Below are 24,034 nucleotides of genomic sequence, written 5' to 3'. Positions count from 1 at the left end.
TCTAAAAAATGTTTTAAACTTTGTAAACTAGAGTACATACAGTGTTTGAAATTTTTCATTTGTTTTAGTTTTACATGATGTGAACCTGGCATCAGTATACTTTTTTCTTTTTGAATAGTGGTTTTTTTATCAGATATGATTGGGGCTTTGAGTATTTGTTTTGTATATGGTATTTGAACCAGAATTTTGTAATTACATATCTTTCACTGTTAAAAGAGCCTGTACTTTATTGTTTTGTTTACTTTTAAGAATTTTGTTCCTGCTTCATTTCAGTGCACGATTTTTTAAAGCAGTGAGTTGCCTATGATATATAAACAATTTAAAAGTATGATTGTATTACAATTTTTAAAGAGGAAATCAGCTTACTTTAAGAATAATTGCAGTGATTGTGTTATGTCTGCTTCTGTTTTAAAAATTCAATTTTTTTTTTACCTGTTTATCTTCTAGGAACGAAATGTAGAAGCTGTTAGAAATGCAAAAGATGAGCGTGTTCGGGAAATTAGGAATGCAGTGGAGATGATGATTGCACGATTAGACACACAGCTAAAGAATAAGCTCATAACACTAATGGGTGAGTGTTTTTCTATGCTGTTGTAATATGTGGTGCTTTGAGCCTCCTTGAAGTTCCATCTTGAAAGGGTAAAGGTTGGTGAGTTGTTATAGGCTAGGAAAAGATGGCCTTTGAAAGTAAAAGTTCCACCTGTTAAATGTCCCTCTGAATCAAATAACGTTACACATAATTAATATAACTCCCATTAACCCCATGGATATGTATGCTTCTAGTTCTTTAGGCTAGTGATTTACAATGAAAATGGCCTGGTTCAGCAGCCATGGCTTCCTTGTCATCATCTTTTTTTTTTTTTTTTTCTCCCAACATCTAAAGCAGTTTCTTCCTTCTCTATAGTAATTCTGTACAGTAATACAGAATTACTAGTAATACAGAATTCTCTATAGTAATAATAAATTATTATTATGTTCTTTATTCTTGTGTGTTTCTAGTTTCTTGAGACTATTCCTGTTTGGGCTTTTTGTTTTGTTTTTGTCTTTGCCTTTTTTTTTTTTTATACAGATTCTTATGTTTAAAGAACATACCATTTGTTGACATGTAGTGTAACATTTGGCCAACTTACTGTATTTCTTTTTAAGCCACATTTAAATTCTGGGAAAGAAGTACTTCAGAAGAGTTGATTTGAGTAAAAAATGTACTCTTTTATATATGTTTGTATTCTTTTAGAAAAAGCAGTAACAGTTTCCTTAGAGAATATATTGTCATTGTGTATTCCTAGATGAACTTAATAGATCTGAATTGCAATTTGTCTAAAACTGTAGTTAAGGTTGATTCTGAAATCCCCTTGTCAAAGCTACTGCAATATTAGATTAGGCCTTTTAAAGCTCTGGGGAAATTTTTTAGGGTAGCTTTAGTGACCTTTTATTTACTTGAAATCAATTCCTTGTTATTGACTATGTTCAGTGAAAGTTAATTTCATTTTTAAACCAGTAATGAGGCTGAGTGTTGGTGTTTTGCTGTCTTTTAAATAGGTCAGAAGACATCTCTAACACAGGAAACAGAGCTCTTGGAATCCTTACTTCAGGAGGTAGAGCACCAGGTAATGAAATAATAAATGTAATGAAATAAAAGTTTATCAACAGGCTTAAAAAAATTTGGGGAGGGGCAGGATTGTGTGAGACCAAAAGATTGGGAGATCTATGTTCTATATTAGGCATTTTTATGAATTAGGAATCAGCAGATTCTTCTCAAGTTTCTCCATCGTGTTTGGGATTTATTTATTTATTATTATATTTTATAATATATATAATATATGTAACATAAACTATATTATAAATTATATTATGTTATTTATTTAATAAACTTAATAAATTTATTTAATAAGATTTATTCTGTTTTGTAAGAACGCTATTATTTTTGTAGGGAATAGCCTGTAGAAATCTGTGAATCTATAAAAGATGAAAATCTTCTGACATTGTGACTTAAGTGGTGATTTTGAGATAAAATGTTGCCAATTATATGTAGTAATTCTTATGGTAAAATTAACATTTTTATTTATTAACGAAATTTTTTTAAAAGATTTTATTTATTTATTCATGAGAGATAGAAAGGCAGAGACATAAGCAAAGGGACAAGCAGGCTCCCCTAATGCAGAACTCAATCCCAGAACCCCTGGATCACAACCTGAGCCAAAGGCAGATGTTCAACCACTAAGCCACCCAGGCCTCCCTGTTAAGGAAATTTTTATTAAGTATCAAATAGGTAACAGGCATTTTTTAAAGATGTTCAGAACATAGCAGTGGACAAAATGGCAAAAATGTTGAAGATGAATGAATAAAGTGCATAGTGTTACATATTTGATATATTAGTCTGTGTTATATTCGGTTTTGGAATTCTTGAATTCCTCTGAGTGCCTGATACATAGATGTTTCCTCAGATTATTCTCTTAATTATCATCCTGGGGATTCCATTTACTACTTTGCATTTTTTAAAAAAGATTTTATTTCTTTATTAGCATGATATGGGGAGGAGGAGGGAGCAGAGGGAGAAGCAGACTCCCCACTGAGCAGGGAGCCTGACCGAGGGCCAATTCCAGGACCCTGAGATCATGACCCGAGCCAAAGGTAGATGCTTAACTGGCTAAGCCACCTGGACACCCCTTTTTACTTCTTTCTTGGGTTAAAGTCCATATTTCCTGATTTCCATGGCTTCTACTCTCTTGCTTTACTTGTTTTAGTATCACATATCATCCTTAGCTTTCCTGAAAGGTTAATTAGGATTGATCAATCTTTGCCTTTGCCACTCCCTCTCCCTTTCCCTTTCCTTTTTTTTCTTTTTTTTTTTTTTTAAGATTTTATTTATTCATGAGAGGCAGAGAGAGAGAAAGTCAGAGACAGAGGCAGAGGGAGAAGCAGGCTGCATGCACGGAGCCTGATATCGGACTCGATCCCGGGTCTCCAGGACCAGGCCCTGGACCGAAGGCAGTGCTAAACCACTGAGCCACTCGACAGAGAGACAGCACAAATGAGGAGCATGGGGAGGAGGGAGCAGAGGGAACAAGACAATCCTAAGCAGGCTCCTGCCTAACAGTGATTCTGATGCTGGGCTCAGACTCACAACCCTGAGTTCCTGACCTGAGCCGAAATCAAGAGTCAGATGTTTCACTGATGGAGCCACCCAGGTGGCCCTTCAGAATAAATTTTTTAAGACTGGATGTCTGAAAGTATTTTTATTCAGTTTTTTTTATTCAGTTTTTATACTTGATTGACAGTTTAATAAAATTTGGTACATAAATATTTATTGAAAGACTCTTGTTTTTCTCTTTAGTATTCCCATTCTTAATTGTGCGTGTGTCTCTAGTCCAGAGACTATTTTTTTCCCCTCCAGAGAATAAACTAGCACGTTTCTGCTAAGTGTTGGAACAAATTTAAATCATCTGTGGTAGAGTGGGGGCAGAGATCTGGGGATCTATGTGCTTTTATTTTAACAGCTTTATGGAAGAATAATTGACAAAAATAATTGGCATGTATTTAAAATATATAACTTGACAAATTTTGATAAAGTATATAGCTATAAAACTGTCACTGTAATCAAGATAGTAAGCATATTCATCATCCCTCGAAATTTCTTTGTGCCTCTTTGTAAGTTTTTCTCCTGCTTTTCCCCACAGTTCCTTCCCCAGGCAACCCCCTCATCTGCTTTCTATCATAGATAAATTTGCATTTTCTAGAATTGTATTTAATTGGAATTATATATATTATGTACTTAATTTATGTTGGGCTTCTTCCAGCAAAAATTTTTTGCAACTCCTTCATATATCAATTGTTTTACTTGTGGGTAGTATTCCTTTGGTGTATTTATTTATTATTTATTTATTTATTATTTATTTATTTATTTATTTATTTATTTATTTATTATTTTAATTTTTATTTATTTATGATAGAGAGAGAGTGAGGCAGAGACATAGGCAGAGGGAGAAGCAGGCTCCCTGCAGGGAGCTGGATGTGGGACTTACTTCCCAGACCTGTGATCACAACCTGAGTCAAAGGCAGATGCTCAAGCACTGAGCTACCAGGTGCTCCTATAATTAATTTTTGTATTTTGATCTTGTATCCTTCAATCTTGCTAAATTTATTAGTTCTAGTAGCTATTTTGTAGATTTCTGGAATTGCCTGCAGATAGTCATGCTATCTTTGAATACAGACAGTTTTCTTTTTGCTTTTTATTTAGTTTCCTGTCAGGTTTTGCTGACCAGAACTTCTAGTATAATGTCAATTTATGATGATAGCAGTGGGTTTATTGTAGATATTCTCTCTCTCTCTCTCTCTCTTTCTTTTTTTTTAAGTAGGCTCCATGCCCAGCATGGAGCCTGTGGTGGGGCTCAAAGCCACTACTGTGAGATTGAGACCTGAGCTGAGATCAAGAGTTGTTCAACTGACTGAGCAACCCAGGCCGGCTCTCTTATAGATATTCTTCATCAGGTTTAGAAATTTTATTCCCATATAATGGGATTTTTCATCAGGAAGAAGTGTTGGATATTGTCATTTTTTTTTCTGCAAGTTTTGAGATTATCGTATGGCTTTCTTTTTTCATTCTTTAAATGAATTAACTTTTTTTAAAAATATTATACCAACTTTGTACTTCTGGGATAAAAACAGTGGTTTGGTCAATGTATTGTCCTTTTAACGCATTATTGGATTTGATTAAATCAGATTTTGTTTAGACTTTTTGCATTTTTGTACCTGAGGTATATTAGATGGTAGTTTATTTTTCTCGAAGTATCTTTGTCTGGCTTTGTTATTAGAATAATGATGGCCTCAAAGAATTGTAAAGTATGCCCTCTTCAGTTTTCTGGAAGAAGTTGAGTAGGATTGATATTATTTCTTTAGATGTTTGATAGAATTTACCAGTGAAGACATTGGGGCCTTGTTTTCTTTGTGGAATGATTTTCAACTACAAATTCAATTTCTTTAATTGATATATTCTTTTTTTTTTTTTTTTTTTTAAGATTTATTTGTTTGTTTACGATAGACACAGAGAGAGAGCGAGGCAGAGACACAGGAGGAGGGAAAAGCAGGCTCCATGCCAGGAGCCGGACGCGAGACTCGATCTTGGGACTCCAGGATCGCGCCCTGGGCCAAAGGCAGGCGCCAAACCGCTGAGCCACCCAGGGATCCCCTAATTGATATATTCTTATTTTTTATTTCATTTAATTTTTTTAGAGTGAGCAAGTGCCATGGGTAGGGGCATAGGGAGAGGAAGAGAGAATCCTAAACAGGTTCCATATCTGGTGTGGAGCCCAATGCAGGGCTCAGTCTCACAACTCTGAGATCATGACCTGAGCCAAAAATCAAGGGTTGATTGCTTAACTGGGTGAGCTTTGGTAGTTGGTGTCTTCCAGGGAATTTTTTCATTTCATTTGAATTTGACAAAAATATTGGTGCAAAATTTATGATATTCTCTTCCTACTCTTTCAAAATTTGTAGAATGCAGTGTTATCATCTCTTTCTTTCCTATATTGATAATTTGTGTCTTTTTCTCCTGATCAGTTGGCTAGAGGATATCTATTTTTGTTGATGTTTTCAAAGACTTAGCTTTTGGCTTTTCTCAGTTGTTTTTGTTTTTTTATTTCATTGATTTTTGTTTCGATCTCATTGTTTTGCTTAAGTTTGAATTTATTTTGCTCTTCTTTTTCTAAAATCTTAACACAGAAGCTGGCATTATTGATTTGAGAAATTGTGTTCAAAGTGCTTTTTTTCCTTTGTGATATCCTTTCAACATGAGTCCTTCAGAAATGTTACCTAGTTTCTGCATGATAGGAAGTTTTTCTAATAATATGTAATATGAAGTCCAGTTTTGTGGTAATGCTGTATAGGTCTACTACGTTGTAAATTTTCTGTCTACCTGTTTTATTATTGAGAGAGGGCTGTTGACATTTTCAACATAATTGTCTTTTCTTTTGTCAGTTCTATCAGTTTTTGCTTCATGTATTTTGAAGTCATACTGTTTGGGTCCTAAACATCTAGAATTGTGTTCTCTTGATTTACTGTTCACTGTGAAAAGACCTTCTTTATCCTTATAACATTTTTTGTTTTGAAATTTATTTGGTTTCACAGAGCCACTTCATCTTTAACTAGTGTTACTGTGACATATCTTATTTTGTTATTTTATTTTTAATGCATTTGTTTCTAAATATTCAAAATCTGTGTCTTGTAGATAGCATATAATTGGATCTGGTCTTTCAAATCTGGTTGGACAATATTTTACTTGTAAATGCGTTGTATTTACTGATATAGTGAAGTTTGAGTCTAACATCTTGCTGTTTGTATTCTCTTTGTCCCATCAGTTTCTTGTTACTGTTCTGGTTATTTTTGAATTGAGTATTTTTTTTTAATTTTGAGTATTATTGTCAATGAATGACACTGCTATCAATAATAAGCAGATTAATTTGAACTTATAAAGATACCCCACAGTGATCTACTTGATAATACATAGATCTAGAGAATGATGAGGAATTTAAAGTGGGGGGAAAAACATTACTAGTGATGAAAAGGAACACTGACAAAAAGGGAACAGTCTACCTTAAGATTAAGAAGATAGGACAGGGGCAGCCCCGGTGGCGCAGCAGTTTAGCGCCACCTGCAGCCCAGGGCGTGATCTGGAGACCCTGGATCAAGTCCCATGTCAGGCTCTCTGCATGGAGCCTGCTTCTCCCTCTGCCTGTGTCTCTGCCTCTCTCTTTCTCTGCATCTCTATGAATAAATAAATAAAATCTTTAAAAAAAAAAAAAGAAGATAGGACAGTTATGATTTTCTATTCTAGGATAAAATCAGAATACCAAAAGCAGATGCTGACAGAATTATAAGGTTCTGATAAAATCACTCTAGTGATTAAATATTTAACAAAATGATCGCACCAACTAACAAGATGTAAGAATAGAGGATATTTGAAAAAAAATTAAGATGTTTTATCTAAAAGTTATGTGTGGAACTCTGAAACCTGGAATGGAGAATACATATTCTTTTTCAGTTCATATGAAACCATTTCAACACTTGATTGTGTACTAAGGTATTTAGAAATCTGAAGAAATTGGGATCCCTGGGTGGCTCAGCGGTTTGGCGCCTGCCTTTGGCCCAGGGCGCGATCCTGGAGTCCCGGGATCGAGTCCCACGTCGGGCTCCTGGCATGGAGCCTGCTTGTTCCTCTGCCTGTGTCTCTGCCTCTCTCTCTCTCTCTCTCTCTCTTTCTCTATCATAAATAAATAAATAAATCTTAAAAAAAAAAGAAATCTGAAGAAATTTCACAAATTTGTATAAAGAACATGTTCTGTGACCACAATATAGTTAAGGTAGACATCAAAAATGAAAACATTATTTAAAAAATTTTATGTGGGGAAAAAAAAACAAAAAAAAAATTTATGTAAGTATGCACTCAGTTAAATATACACATAGTTACCGAACTAAGGAGGACATTGCAATTGAAATGATAAATTATAAAAATACCAGTCATAGCTAAGGGATATTTAGGAGGAGAATTTTAGACTAAAATTCAGTTTAAGAAAATTATGAATAAATGAGGTTAAGTATTCAACTAAAGAAGCCTTTATAAAAGAACAATAGTGTAGAGGCATAAAATGGAAAAGAAATTGTGAAGATACTGATGAAATTCACAAAAGAGAGTGCCATGAAATAGTTGGAAGTATCAGTATACCCAATATTGGATCTTTGAAAAACATAAATAGATGATATTCTAGCAAGGTTATCAAGAAAAATGAAGTAAGTGTCTAATATTGGGAGGAAGAATTGGAGTATAAATACAGAAGAAATTTATTTTTCTTATTTTTATTTTTTATTTTTAAAAAGATTTTTATTTATTCATGAGAGAGACAGAGACAGAGACACAGGCAGAGAGAGAAGTAGGCTCCATGCAGGGAGCCCAATGTGGGACTTGATCCCGGGACTCTAGGATCACATCCTGGGCTGAAGGGAGGCACTCAACTGTTGAGCCACCCAGGTGTCCAATATAGTAGAAATTTAAATTTTTTTTGAAATTTAATTTTTAAAAGTAAATGTTTACATTGTGTTTATATATATATATATGTAAAACACAAATATGAGCAACTTTATTGAAGTAGAATCTATATGAAGAGGATAATTTTAAGGAAAAAATATTTATTTATTTATTTGGCTCCATGCCCTGTGTGAAGCCTAATACAGGACTTGAACTAATGGCCCTGATGTCAAAACCTGAGCTGAGATTGAGAGACACTTAACTGAATGAGCTACACAGGCACCCATAGAAAGTATATAATTTAAACAAGAAACATGAAGTAAATTTTATTGGTAATAAGTCTTCTTCAAAAGGCATTAAATTCAGACTAAGGTAAAATTTTTTTATCAGATCTTTAAATATCAGTCTCCTGCCTTAAGTAATTTTTTTTTTTTTAGCAAACACAGAAGTACTACCTATCATTCTTTGAGATGATGTAACATTAATAATCAGTTGTTATGGGCAGCCTGGGTGGCTCAGCAGTTTAGCGCTGCCTTCAGCCCAGGATGTGATCCTGGAGACCCAGGATCGAGTCCCACGTCAGGCTCCTTTCAGGGAGCCTGCTTCTCCCTCTGCCTGTGTCTCTGCCTCTCTCTCTCTCTCTCTCTCTCTCTCTGTGTCTTCCATGAATAAATAAATAAAATCTTTAAAAAAAAATCAGTTGTTATAAGAACAATATAAGGAAATTGAAGCTCAATTTTATTGTAAACATAAATGCCAAAATCTTAAATATATACTATCAGACAAATCAGTAGACTATTTATGAAAACAAGCAAGAACAGGGTGCCTGGCTGGTTCAGTTGGTGAAGTGACTCTTAATCTTAGGGTTGTGAGTTCAAGTCCTATGTTAGGTATAAAGATTACTTAAAAATAAAATCTTAAAAAAAAAAAAAAAAAAAAAGCAAGACCAGGCAGGGTTAATCAAAGGAATGTTTCATTATCAGAAAAATCTTCCTGATTATAACTTGAGATTAAAGGGAAAAACCAGGGGATCCCTGGGTGGCACAGCGGTTTAGCGCCTGCCTTTGGCCCAGGGCGCGATCCTGGAGACCCAGGATCAAGTCCCGCGTCAGGCTCCCGGTGCATGGAGCCTGCTTCTCCCTCTGCCTGTGTCTCTGCCTCTCTCTCTCTCTCTGTGTGACTATCATAAATAAATAAAAATTTAAAGGGTAAAACCGGGGCAGCCCGGGTGGCTCAGTGGCTTAGCGCCACCTTAGCCCAGGGCCTGACCTGGAGGCTCGAGATCAAGTCCCATGTCAGGGTCCCTGCATGGAGCCTGCTTCTCCCTCTGCCCCCCCCCCATAAATAAATAAAATCTTAAAAAAAATAAATAAATAAAGGGCAAAACCTTTATATATATATATATGAGTATATGGGTAGAAATGAATAGGGTAATATTAAATTTTGGGGGGATAATATTAATTTTTAAAGCAACATTATTATATTTGACCCTCATTCATGGCCAAATTACTTAGCAAACTAGGAATAAAAGGGAACTACATTAACTTTATTTTAAAGGTCTATAGGAAATAATCTAAATGGTGTAAAATATGAGAAGCTCTCTGATATAGAATCCAGGTTTGTCTCCTTTTCGTTGCTTCACTTCTGAGTGTGCTGGTCCTGTGTATTTTTTTTTTTTTTTTTAAGATTTATTTACTTACTTTAGAGAGAGAATCTCAAGCAGACTACTCACTGAGCTCGGAGCCTGACATGGGCTCAATCCCATGACCCTGAGATCATGACCTGAGCCCAAACAATGAGTCGGACGTTTAACTGACTGAGCCACCCAGGCTCTGGTCCTCTGTATTAAGTATAAATGTAGTGTAAGTGGAGTATAAATATATTGAAAGGAAGAGATAAAATTTGTTATTTGCAGAGGATGTGGTTATCTATGTAGAAAGTATATAACTTACACCTTTTTAGTGAGTTTATCTTGGTTGCTGGATGTATATTTAAGACATAAAAATCAGTAGTGTTTTTGTATATCAGGAATAATCAGAAAATTGAAAAAAATCTTTCAAAAAAAAAATCTCTCTCATAGTAACAAAAACTAAGAATTTTGAATAAGTTTAATAAAAGATGTTGAAGACCTTTGTAGACACTATTATAAAACAAGAAAGAATTGAGTGAAGAAATATTCTATATTTCATTGGTTCTCAGTTGTATGTTATACTATCTCTGAAATGAGATGTGTTTTAACAGTAGATACAGCACAGCCATAATTGACTTTTTTTTTCCTTAATGGCAGGCATATCAAACAGTTATGTTTAATGATCTATGGTCTGTTATATTTTATGGACTACAATATATTCATCTAGAGGAAAATTCAGTATTACAAATGTACTAGACTCTTGAATCTTATAAGTGCAGTTCAGTCTTTATTTCAACATGAATTTTCTCAGAATTTGGTAAAATTCCCATATTAAAATGAAAAGAGCAGGGATCCCTGGGTGGCACAGCGGTTTGGCGCCTGCCTTTGGCCCAGGGCGCGATCCTGGAGACCCGGGATCGAGTCCCACGTCGGGCTCCCGGTGCATGGAGCCTGCTTCTCCCTCTGCCTGTGTCTCTGCCTTTCTCTCTCTCTCTCTCTCTCTCTCTCTGTGTGACTATCATAAATAGATAAAAACTAAAAAAAATAAATAAATAAAATAAAATGAAAAGAGCAAAGGGCCCCCAAATAGCCAACATACTCCTGAATTAAAAAAAAAAAAAAGTTGTGTTTCTTGTCCTATATCAAGACATAATGTGAGAAAGTTGCATATGTGTACAAGGAACTATGCACAAGGGTCTTCGCTCCAGAGTTACATACATATATATATATACCCATACATACATATATTTATTTATTATTAAATATTTTATTTATTTATTCATGAGAGACAGAGAGGCAGAGACATAAGCAGAGAGAGAAGCAGGCTCCATGCAGGGAGCCCAATATGAGACTCAGTCCTGGGATTTCAGGATTACGCCCTGGGCCGAAGGCAGGTGCTCAACTGCTGACCCACCCAGGTGTCCCCAGAGTTACTTTTAATAGTGAAGAATGGGAAGCAACCCATATGTCCGTTGATAGAGAAAAATAACTTATACTATATTCATGCAATGATGTTCTTTAAAACTGCTGAAATGAGTTAAAACTGCTTAAATATCAATAAACAAATCCCAGAAACACTAGTAAATAGAAGATGTAGGCTACGTACTAACATATCTTGATAGTATTTATGTAAAGTTTAGAAACATTCAGAACATCGCTAAACAATACATGTGGAAACACGTGAATAGCAATAATTAACTTCAGTTGAATGAATTACCTTTGGAGAAAGTGGGATCAAGGAAGGATATTCATAATATGCATTCAATAAATATTTGAACAAAAGCTATAAGTTTTGATATTTTTAATATACTGGTCATATCATTCTTCATGAGCTATATGCAACTATCATTTTAAAGATATAAGCCTAGTTATAGTGTCGTGGGATGAATATCATCTATATGAGATTTGATAGTGTATTAATTTGGTAGGGCATCCATAACAAAATACCACAGACTAGGAGGCTTAAACAACAGATTTATTTTCTTACGGTTCTGGAGGCTGGAAGTCCAAGATCAGTGACATCAGGTTTGCTTTACCCTGCGATGTCTCTTGCAGATGGCTATTTTCTCTGTCCTTCTCTGAAGACCTTATCTCCAAAAATAGTTACACTCTGAGCTATTAGGGGTTAGGACCTAACATAGGAGTTTGATGGAGACACAGTTTAATCTTTAACAGTTCATAAAGCTTTCTCACAAATGTCTTTGTGATTGTTATAACAATCCCAGTGAAGCAAGCAGCAGTAGATACTATTCCAGTTTTACAGATAAACAGACTCTGAAAGTCGTATAATGAGTGCTTGGCAGAATTAGGACTTCAAATTGATTGTCTTGAATTGAAAGTCTTTTTAGCGACCATGTTTATTTTACTAAAATTGAATTTCTCAGTTTTTATGTTTGGCACTAGATAAAGTAGTGTTTTCCAAATTGATATGGGTTAAGACTTCTTTGTGTCTGTTACTTTAAAAAAAAAAAATTATTTATTCATGAGACACACAGAGAGAGAGGCAGAGATACAGGCAGAGGGAGAAGCAGGCTCCCTGTAAGGAGCCCAATGTGGGACTTGATCCTGGAACTCCAGGATCACGACCTTAGCCAAAGTCAGATGCTTAACCGCTGAGCCACCTGGGCGTCCCACATCTGTGGGACATCTTAACATCTCTTTCTCTCCTGGAATGCAGTTTGAGAAATCCTTGTTTGAGGGCTCTTGACTTATAGAGGTTTTCTCATTAATATATATAATAGCTTTACTATGCCAGGCTAAAATATATTTGTGGTTGCTGAAAGTTGGATTTATGCTAATATGTAAGGAGAAAAAAATGCATTAAAATCAAATATGCTTGTTCAATGACTTTATTATTAGAATGGAAATAACCTAGATTCTGTGTAGATTCTTAACTCTCAAAACCACTTTGAAAGTCATTCTGTTTTTCTTTATCTCATTTTTTCAATATATAGACCAAATAATTTTTTAAGATTTATTATTTTTAAAGATTTTATTTATTTATTTATGAGAGAGACACGGAGAGAGAGGCAGAGACGCAGGCAGAGGGAGAAGCAGGCTCCACGCAGGGAACCTGATGTGGGACTCGATCCCAGGACTCCAGGATCCTTGCTGGGCTGAAGGCAGGCATTAAACCGCTGAGCCACCCAGGCATCCCAAGATTCATTTTATTTTAGAGAGAGAAAGAGCACATGTGAGAGGAGGAGAGACAGAGGGAGAGGGGGAGAGAGTCCTCAAGCAGACTCTCTGCTGAGCACAAAGCACTCTCTGCTGACTGATTCAAGGCTCCATCCCAAGACCTTGAGATTATGACCTGAGTCAAAATCGAGAGTCAGCTGCCTAACCAGCAGAGCCACTCAGTCCCTACTAACCAAAATAATTTGTTTTTATTCTTTATTAAGGATTTGAGATGCCATTAAATATTAATTTTGTTTATTCAGTTTTTTTTCTCACACAGCTGCGGTCTTGTAGTAAGAGTGAGTTGATATCTAAGAGCTCAGAGATCCTCATGATGTTTCAGCAAGTTCATCGAAAGCCCATGGCTTCCTTTGTTACCACTCCTGTTCCACCAGACTTTACCAGGTATGACAGTTATTTCATTTGAAGTTCATGTGCAAATACATATACTTGTTTCAAAACAATATTATTTTTCTTAACTCCATGGTTTTCAGGGTGTTACTTAAAATGATGTCATCTGGTGAACTTTAGTTATGCATGTAAATCTGGTTAAAAATAATTCTGGTGGACTTAGCTTTTGATTACAAAGAGCAGATCTTGAATTAGGAGTTCGTTCTTCCCAGAGTGTCACCTTCTATAGAAAAAGTAATTGATCCCAATTCAGTTTTATCAGTATCTGTTCATTCTTTTAAATTGAGATAAAATTGGCAGTAACCTCATATTAGTTCCAAGTGTACAACATAATGATTTGATCTTTGTAAATATTGCAAAATGATCACGACATTAAGTCTAGATAACATCTCTCACTATAAACAGTTATAAAATTTTTTTTTGGAATGAGAACTTTTAAGATGTACTCTCTTAGCAACCTTTGTGGGGTTTTTTTTTTTTTTTCTTAGCAACTTTTGGATATGCAGTACAGTGTTATTTACTATAGTCACCATGCTGTACACTGTGTTCCTGTGATTTATAGAATAACTGGAAGTTTATACCTCCTGTCCCCTTTTTTAGATAACACATATAAGTGAGATCATATGGTATTTGTCTTTCTCTTACTTATTTTACTTAGCATAGTACTCTCAAGGCCCATCCGTGATGTAGTATGTTCATTCTTTTATTTACCTCTTGAGATTACTTCTGTCTCTGTAACACCTTGTTTTACATGTATGTTGCCAGAAACAAAACTCAGAAAATGGATGAAATGCCAAAAGATTCTGAAGGGGACATGATGTTACCTTCAGATCATAAAAGGTAGTGGGAGGAAATACTTGGTTGCATCCTATGCATAGTTTTAGTTTTTATTTTGAGCAGTCTTAGAATTCTCTTGAACAGCACATTCTTTCAAGCATGTGGTGTTAGAGCAGTTGTTCCTCACATTAGATGTAGTATGTTAGATTAAGTTGGATTCTTTTGAAAATTTTAAGTGCTAGCTCATACCTCTCAGGTTGCTTGAAATAAAATCCCTGGATGGATTAATCTGTTTGGACTGCCATAACAAAAATACCACAGACTGGATGGTTTCTACTGCATAAGTTTATTCTCTCACAATTCTGGAGGCAAGAAGTCCCAAGATGAAGGTGCTCAGAAATTAGATTTCTGATGAGGCCTCTTGCTGGCTTGCAGACAGCCACCTTCTCCCTGCATCCTCATAAGACCTTTTCTTTCAAGCACAGAGATTAGTGTCTGGTGTCTTTTCCTCTTCTAAGGACATGAACTTTATTGAGTTAGGCTCCCTCCCACCCTTATAACTTCCGTTAACTTTAATTGCCGCCCTAAAAGTCCTGTCTCCAAATATGTTGGGGGTTAGAGCCTTAATACACAAATTTTGGGGGACAAAATTCAGTCCATAACATTTGGTACAGTAAGGCATTTGTATTTTGTTCTTTTTAAAATCTCCATATTTCCTAAGATGAAAGGTTAATAAACCACTGTCTCAGAAGAAATCAGTACAACAGATTTTAGTCCATCTTAGACTTTAAAGATGGTTTATGGAATATTGCCACGTCTTTCTAGCATGTTGAGAGCTGTGTTACCTTTAGGAAATAGCCTTTGTTTTAAAAAGGTATATGTGTTTAACTGCTTTTTCTTTTTTCTTTAATATGTGATCTCCTCCGATGGGCATTGATGTTACTAGACGGTATAGTGCAAACCAGGGTTCTTCAACCTTGGCATTGTTGATCAGGATAATTCTTTGTGGGGTTGAGGAAACTTTGTTGTTTCTTGTAGGGTGTTTATCAGTATCCCAGTAGCACCTTTTCCTTTACAGTTGTGACAAAAATAGTTCCAGACATTGCCAAATGCTTCCTAGGAGCAAAACTGCCCCTGGTTTAGAATCACTGATGTAACTGGACCACCCACAGTCCTATAAGCAGAAGGGAAATTTCTTTTGACAACCAGAACTCAGGTAGTTCTCACTGACCAGTAAGTCTTCATTTCTCTCTGAATTAACAAACCAGGTATAATACTCCTATTTTAATCAAGTACTAAATGTTATTAAAAGGACTTGGTATTTACTATTGTTAAGTAGATTTGGGTGAACTAAGGATGTTCACCAGTATCTCAAGGCTGCCTCTTTGATAACACGGTCAGTCATTTCAGTTTTAAAAAATACCTTTTCTCAACCATTCCATCACTAGTGGAATGAAATATAAGTTTTGACATAAATACCATACATAAAGATAAATGTTTTTCATATCAAAGTATGGTGCATAGATCACTTATTTCAGAACCACCCGTGGTGTTTGTCGAAATACAAATTCGTAGGCCTCTTCCTTGATCATCTTTGATGATGATGTCTGAAAAATGAATCTTGGGCATCCTGAGTAATTCTGTGCTAAAGTTCGGGAACTGTAGATAGAGATAAACTCCTATGCTGATGCTGCTTGCAGCAGCTCATTAGGCAGGCACTTCTGCATTAGACTTCTTGTCAATCACTCTTATATCCTCTAATTGTTTTGCTTTCTGTTCCTAACTGCCCACGTGGCTCAGAACCCCAGCAAGTCCCTTCCTTTTCATTACCTTCTTTTTTGGGTGTAGATGGAATGGACTGAAATTGGGGAGGCAGGGAGCAAGGGAGGAAAGTAGGAGGAACATCAATAAAGAGGAAACCACCAAAAATTTAAATTTTTTTTTTTAATTTTTATTTATTTATGATAGTCACAGAGAGAGAGAGAGAGAGAGAGAGAGGCAGAGACACAGGCAGAGGGAGAAGCAGGCTCCATGCACCGGGAGCCTGACGTGGGATTCGATCCCGGGTCTCCAGGATCGCGCCCTGGGCCAAAGGCAGGCGCTAAACCAGTGCGCCACCCAGGGATCCCCCACCAAAAATTTAAAAAACAAAAATGTATGACAATTAAGGAGCTTTTCATGGATAAAGTTCACCTTAAGACTCTCTCTCTCCCCAGTAATGCTTATTACTGCCTTACTGGAGAGTTTGGCTTGTAACTTAACTGTAGTTGTTAAAGAAACTCAGTTTATGGATTGCAAAATACAGGAAGCAGGTGTTCATCTGTTGATGCCTTGTATCAGCATAGTAGAGATCCAAATAAGAAAGGCCAACATTTATTGACATTAATTTACGGATCAAATATTAGTTGTGCAAAGGCAGTGGTGAATGTTCCTAAGGTTTGTGGTCCTGGATTCCCTTAAGTTCCATTATGGAGAATAAAAGTCACTGAACAAGTACACTGTTATTTACTTAAGACCATCTACATGTTCAGCACTGTTGTAGGTGCTACACAGGGGACACAGAGGAAGAACTAATAATCTTACTGCATATACATTACATATTAATATGTAATTAAATTCATAACATATTAAATAGTGGAGAGTTGTATTTAAAAATCCAATATTTGTTAATCGATTACAGTTGACCTTTGAACAATGTAGGAATGCTGGTTCCTGAGCATACAAAAATCCACATACAACTTTTTTTTTTAACGATTTTATTTATTTATTCGCAAGAGAGAAACAGGCAGAGACATAGGCAGAAGGCGGAAAAGCAGGCTCCATGTAGGGAGCCCGATGTGGGACGTGATCCCAGGACTCCAGAATCACGCCCTGAACTGAAGGCATATGCCCAACAACTGAGCCACCCAGGCATCCCAACACATACTTTTGATTCTCCAAAAAATTAACTGCTGATAGCTTACTGCTGACCAGAAGCCTTATCGATAACATAAAGTTGATTAAGACATATTTTGCATGGTGTATGTATTATATACTATATTCTTACTATAAAGTAAGCTAGAGAAAAGAAAATCATAAGAGAAAATACATTTGCTGTACCATGTTATATTGAAAAATATCTGATTATGAGTGAGCCTATACAATTCAAACTTACGTTGTTCAAGGGTCAGCTGTATAATGCATCCTGTTTAATGCTCCTGGGACTGGATCCTGGAACTCCAGGATCATGCCCTGGGCTGAAGGCAGGTGCTAAACCGCTGAGCCACCCAGGGATCCCCAAGAGGTGCTTGACAGTAGGATAGTAGCTATATAGTTAACTCTTGCAGGATAAACTTCATCTACTTACTATGAAAAAGATACAAGCTATTTATCTGTACATACTTACCATGAAATAAACATTATGTATTTTTAAAAATTTTATTTCTTTGTGAGAGAGAGAGAAGCACGCTTATAGGACCAGGACCAGGGGTAGGGACAAAGGGAGAGAGAGACAACTTCACATGGCCTTGAGATCATGACTTGGGCTGAAAATAAGAGGTGGACGCTCAACCGACTGAGCCACTTAGGCAGTGCCCTCCCTCCCCCACAAGTAATATATTTTTAAATCTGTGCTGTGTTTTTCTGGCAAATCACTGATTTTTTTTTTAGGCACTGTCACAGTATGAAAATGCTATAGATGTTATATCTTATTTTGGTAATAAATTTTCATGAATTAAACTTTAGAAGATATATCTGAAGATGTAGTGAGATGGCTTACAGTAGATCTTTTTGGTAAATTTATAATTCTATTTACTAAATATATAATACTATGTATATTATCTACAATAGTGTTTTTATCATAAATGTTTTACTGACTCTAACTTTTGAGGTGTTCAAATGACAATTTGAGAAAAAACTATTCACATGATCTAAGGGTATATCCTGTGGTTTTGTGTAGCTCAGTTCTCTTCGGAGAAGACTGTATGGAGCTTAAAGTTGCCTGCGGTAATCTTGCCGTGTCAAGAAACTGTTAATGTGCTTATCCACTCTGTTTGCCCCCATGTGATTATGTATTCTTACTCTACAAAATCGTATAGATTTATTTGCTAGTAAATATTTTTAATATAGTAAGGACTTAAAATATTTAAGAATGTCAATATTCCTCATAATTTGTTCTAGAGAAGGAAGTTTTCAGATTTATTGTGTTTCTTTTGACTTTTTTTAAACCTGTTTATATCTGTTTCATATTTTAGGTTTCCAGCCTAGGCACTCATTTTTTCCTTTCCCTGTTTCCTTGAATACTTTTGAAAGCTTCATATGCTTTTTTAATATTTAGTCATATATTGTTTCTAAAAAAAACCAACTATTTTATAAAGTATTTGTTGAGTCTCTAATTGTGAACTTTTGATGTCAGCTTTTGATGGTTTATGAATTCCACTGATTTAATGGTTTAAGGATTTAACACTGTTTCTTAGGGACTTAGTTTAACACCATTATAAAGATCTTACCAAGGGACTTAACTTTGGTTTTTAACTAAGTAAAACTTTAAACTTAATAAGCCAAATAATTTTTTTCCTTTTTGCTTTTTAGTGAATTAGTACCATCTTATGATTCAGCAACTTTTGTTCTAGAAAATTTCAGGTAAGAGTTTTTTTGACAACTCAAGTTTTATACAGGAAGGGTATCATTCCCGGGTAGGATGCAAACCTAATGAACTGTGTCACTCCATATGTAATCTTAGAAGAAAAAGTTTCATGTTAGAAACATATAGGTCATTTGTCTGAATTGTATTATACCTTCAGGACATATTGCTTCTCTGGTCTGGGAAAAGGAACCATTTCTTTAAAGCTGAGGATCCACTTAGCCTTTGCTAAGGTGGGGCAAAAGGGATTATTAAAGTCGTTGAGCCCTACCACCCATCCTCAGAAATAAGAGGGGTGGGAAGGAGCCCATTTATCTTAGCTGAAAGTGAGATATTATGGATGAGAGGACATTGTTGTAAGAAATTTGTAGGCATTGTAACTTGCAAGTTATTTTGTTAGCGTTTACTGCATTTTCTCTAAGATTAGAAGCAAGGATCTTAGAACACAAAGATCTTAAGGGACCTATCTTCAAAGACCGCTTTGAGTCCCACCTTGGGCTCCTTGCATGGAAATGGAGAACCAAGAAATAAAACACTTTTCCTTGGGGAGAGAAATTCCAGATGATGATAACCATCAATATAAGGCCAAACTGTGAGACTATTACCACTTCCCATTTGTCTTATGGGATAATTTTGTGACTAAAATATATAAACTTTCTGAGGATATCTCCACATATATTAAGAGTTAGCACATTTCTTAAGTTTTTCCATATAAGAAAAGGATAATTGTACTATAGGGATATGAAGAAGAGACATGTTTTTTTCTTTTCTTTAATGGTGAAAGATTGCTTGTTGAGGTGGTAATTAAATTCAGGACACTTGGTTTTATTTTTATATTCTCCTTTTCCTTTGAATGCCGCAGTTTTATTTATTTATTTTTTTTAAGGATTTTGTTAGAGAGTGCACACAAACTGGAAGGTGCAAAGGGAGAGGGAAAGGGACAAGCACACTCCCTGCTGAGCATGAAGCCCAAAGTGGGACTCGATCTCAAAGAGAGAGAGAGAGAGAAGCAAATTTCTCCACAGAGCAGGGAACCTGACACAAGTCTTTATCCAGAACCCTGAGATCATGACCTGAGCTGAAGTCAGACACTTAACTAACTGAGCCACCTAGGTGCCCCTTGAATGTTACAGTTTTGAGAATTTTTTTTAAACCTGAAACTGAAGATACTGCTGAATATTTCAGTATCATTACATTTTCTTTTGTTTCAGAATGTAAGTATATATAAATTTATACGGCAGAATCTCGATTTGTTCATTGACCTTCATTTACTTGTTTAAGGCTACAAATAAGTTAAAAAATGTGCTTGGAGTTTGGTTTTGCCTGCTGTTTTTTCACAACCGTTTTGATCTTGGGATTTGGTTGGTTTTCTTTTACTTCAGCACTTTGCGTCAGAGAGCAGACCCTGTTTACAGTCCACCTCTTCAAGTTTCAGGACTTTGTTGGAGGTTAAAAGTTTACCCAGTAAGTTTTTCATATTTCTAATAAATTTTGAAACCAAGGTCTTTCAGAGTTCTGTAGCATGCTGGTTCCCCCCCCCCCTTTTTTTTTTTTTTTGAGAGAGAGAGCAAGCAAGGGTTGAGGGGCAGAGGGAGAGAAAGAATCTCAAGCAGGCTCCACACCCACCTCAGAGCCCAACGTAGGGCTTGGTCTCATGACCTGAGCCAAAATCAAGAGTTGAATGCTTAACTGAATGAGCCACGCTGGAGCCCCCACTTTTTTTTTTTTAATTTGAACATCTATGTGGTTTTTTTTAAGCAATTCATGAATTAGGCAGTATTCCATATAGCAGAAGAGAGATGCTTCTTGGTTCACTTTTTTAGTGGAGTAACGGAAGTTAATGACATTATTTTTTTTTAAGACATATTTATTAATTACTAAGGGTAACCAAAAAAATGAGTTAAATGTGAACAGTATGAATCTTGAACTTACTGAGTTCTATTTCTTGCTTCTAGGAAGATACTTCTCTTTAGAAGATGTTTAAAATACTTATTTTAAAAATCTTTTTTTAAAATAAAAATATAGATACAGAAAGCTATGAAAAAATACATGTTGTGCATTGCATACTTACGGTGCATTTCATTATGTTTCTTTGACCTAGGTATTTTCTGTAAAGTAGGAGCTAGATGCAGTGGCATGATGAGATGTATAATTGATTCTGATGACAAGAGTATTTTTAACCCATCATGTCTAGTTCCTTCTCTTTTTTTGTGATACTGGCCATTATCAATGCTCATTGCCTACATGTGTTGTAAAATAGAGATATTCCCATTTTATTGTTTTTCATTTATTGTAATACTTTTATAAAGATATTTTTCTTTTTTTTTTAATTTTTATTTATTAATGATAGAGAGAGAGAAAGAGAGGCAGAGACATAGGCAGAGGGAGAAGCAGGCTCCATGCACCGGGAGCCCGATGTGGGACTCGATCCCGGGTCTCCAGAATCGCACCCTGGGCCAAAGGCAGGCGCCAAACCGCTGCGCCACCCAGGGATCCCTAAAGATATTTTTCTAGGAGAAGCTTCCCATTATCTATTATTTGGTTACCTACTATTATAGTTCATAAAGAAGAAACAGGATTTGTTCCTGTTATTTACCAATTTTCCTTATTATTTTCTGGAAGTGATCAACTGGGTTTTTTTTAAAAATGTCATTATGAACTCAGAGATTTATACATATATAAGCTCTTTAAGTTGACTACTTTGTTACTTTGCTCTGACCCTTAAAGTCCCTAATGGTGACTCTAGTAGTTTCCTTTTACTCTAACATGGCAAGATGCTCTAGGCTCATCTCATACATTTCCTACTCCATATCTGGAATTGGCCATTTTATTCAAAGAGTCCTGATTCCTTTCAGTGGGGAAATGGTATTTCAAAACCAAACTACGAGGGATGCTTATTTATACCAAGTTGGTGACAGTTTCTAGGCCTCCTTAGTGGACAGAGGTAGGAAATACATAGATAAATATATGTGAGTATTTGTAAACAGGGATATCTGCATTTATTTATCTTAAATTTATTTAATATACTTTTATTTCTTAGAGCAGTTTTAAGTTAAACATCAAATTGAGTGATAAAGGCAGCCCCCGTGGCTCAGCAGTTTAACGCCACCTTCAGCCCAGGGCGTGGTCCTGGAGACCCAGGATTGAGTCCCACCTTGGGCTCCTTGCATGGAGCCTGCTTCTCCTTCTGCCTATGTCTCTGCCTCTCCCTCTCTCTCTCTCAATCTCTGTCTCTCATGAATAAATAAATAAATCTTTAAAAAAACAAAAACAAAAAAAAAATTCAGGATTATAGTTTTTTGGTTTTTTTTTTACCTAATCTCCTATTACACCTGTGTTTCCTTCCACTCTAGAAATCCTACTTCTTTAATCTTTTGGAAGTTACAGAATTAGAATATCTCATATCCGCTCATATCAGTTACTCATTTGCTTTATTTTACCTGACAGACACAAATATCTCAGGATAGGAACTCTTAATTCTACTGTCAGTTTGATCATATACTACACTTTGTTTATCCCTTCATCTGTTGATTGACACTTGTGTTGCTTCTACCTCTTAGCCATAGTGAATAGTGCTGCTGTGAACAGACAGTGAGAGAAGCAGGCTCCATGCAGGGAGCCTGATGTGGGATTCGATCCTGGGACTCCGGGATCACGCCCTGAGCCAAAGGCAGACCTCAACTGCTGAGCTTCCCAGGCGTTCCTGTTCTCTGTTTCTTTGATAGTAGTCATTCTGATGGGCATGAGATGATAATTTGGTTTTGATTTATGCTTCCCTATTGATTAGTAATATTGAGCATCTTTTCATATGCTTGTTGACCATTTGTATATCCTGTTTGGAGAAATGTATACTCCAGTCCTTTGCCCATTTGAAAATTTAGTTGTTGTTGAGTTGTGGAAGTTCTTTATATATTCTGAATATTGACCCCTTATTAGATACATGAGTTACATATATTTTCTCCCATTTCGTAGGTTCCTTTTGACATTTGATGCACAGAAGTTTTAAATTTTGATGTAGTTCAATTTGTCTGGTTTTGGCTTCATAGCCAGGAAATCCTTATCTAATTAAGATTTTGTTTATTCATGAGAGACATAGAAAGAGAGGCAGAGACACGGGCAGAGGGAGGAGAAGCAGGATCCCGATGCAAGGAGCCCGATGCGGGACTCAATCCCAAGAATCTGGGATCACACCCTGAGCCAAAGGCAGACGCTCAACTGCTGAGCCACCCAGGCATCCCCTCCTTATCAAATTTAATGTCCTAAAGTTTCTGTTTTCTTTTAAAAGCTTTATAGTTTTAGGACTTACATTTAGATCTTTGATCCATTTTGAGTTAATTTTGTACATGAACTAGGGACCCAATTTCGTTTGCATGGAGCTATCTATCCAGTGTGATAAGGCAATCAAAAATAACTACTGTGCCTTATTTTCTGAGAGATGTCCTAGCTTTGCCCTTCTTTGCTTTTATTATTTCTCTGCTATTTACTTTTTATTTCACTTTTAGCACTTTATTCATAATTTGAGACCTGTCTTTAAAGGTGCTTGTGTATTCATTTACAAGAGTTTAGAGTGACCTGACTGCATTTAATTCTCAGAGTTTTTAATGTAAGGCCTCCTTGTACTCCCATCGGTAATCCATTGAGCAGCCCATTCCATTTTCAGCTATTGTATTTGGTTTGGGAGGCTTTCGGTGGCTAACTGCCATTTTGTGGTTTTCCTGTTATCTGGTTCATTAAATGCACCGTAGCATTAAGAAAGGAGAGGTCCTTTCTCCCATGCAGATGTTTATATCATACTAGTCTTAATGATTGTAATTGATGTATCTTTATCTGCTTGTATTTTGGGAATTGTAGAGATAATCTATCATCTGGTTTGTTATAAATGTTCTTGGTGAGCTTTTGGGTTTTCTGTCCAATTACTTTTGTTTTTGTGTTTTCTGTTTGGATTTAGAGAGTTATGTAAACTATGTTGCCATTGCTGCAATATTTTTTAAATCCTCTGCCTTATGAAAAATCTTAAAGCTAGTTTTTTGTTGTTGGAGCTGGCATGTACATAAGATAGTAAAACATTTTCCTTAAAATTATGATCAATAAAAAAGAAATTTCTAATATGAGCTGATAAAGATAAGGAGTAAAAATGTTTATTCCTTTTTCTTTATTCCAGGGGAATTGTTCTAGTAATATAATTTAGAAGAAAAAAGTTCAGTCATTAGAACAAGGATATCAATTTTTATTTATTTATTTATTTATTTATTTATTTATTTATTTATTTATTTATTTATTTATAAGTAGGCTCCACACCCAGCATGGACTTGAACTTACAAATCTGAACTTCAGATGCTGAACTGAGCCACCCAGGCACCCCAAATTATAACAACTTTTTTTTTTACTGATTTTTAAAATG

General features: G+C 35.7%; 1 protein-coding gene across 13 annotated transcripts in view; it reads left to right on the top strand.

Annotated features, from left to right (window-relative positions):
• TRIM37 (tripartite motif containing 37) overlaps positions 1–24,034 on the top strand; it is a 240,633-nt gene that overhangs the window by 21,550 nt on the left and 195,049 nt on the right. For all 13 annotated transcript variants that reach the window (XM_025440883.3, XM_025440882.3, XM_025440881.3 and 10 more), the window contains 5 exons: positions 448–571; positions 1,540–1,607; positions 13,105–13,229; positions 18,582–18,632; positions 20,016–20,097. In XM_025440883.3, the coding sequence (XP_025296668.1) occupies positions 448–571; positions 1,540–1,607; positions 13,105–13,229; positions 18,582–18,632; positions 20,016–20,097 (450 nt within the window). The remainder of the gene's footprint in view (positions 1–447; positions 572–1,539; positions 1,608–13,104; positions 13,230–18,581; positions 18,633–20,015; positions 20,098–24,034) is intronic.

Source organism: Canis lupus, chromosome 9, assembly GCF_003254725.2.
Source record: "Canis lupus dingo isolate Sandy chromosome 9, ASM325472v2, whole genome shotgun sequence".
NCBI classification, from domain to species: Eukaryota; Metazoa; Chordata; class Mammalia; order Carnivora; family Canidae; genus Canis; species Canis lupus.
The sequence above is the reverse complement of the archived record's forward strand: the minus strand, read 5'-3'. Positions and strand labels throughout refer to the sequence as shown.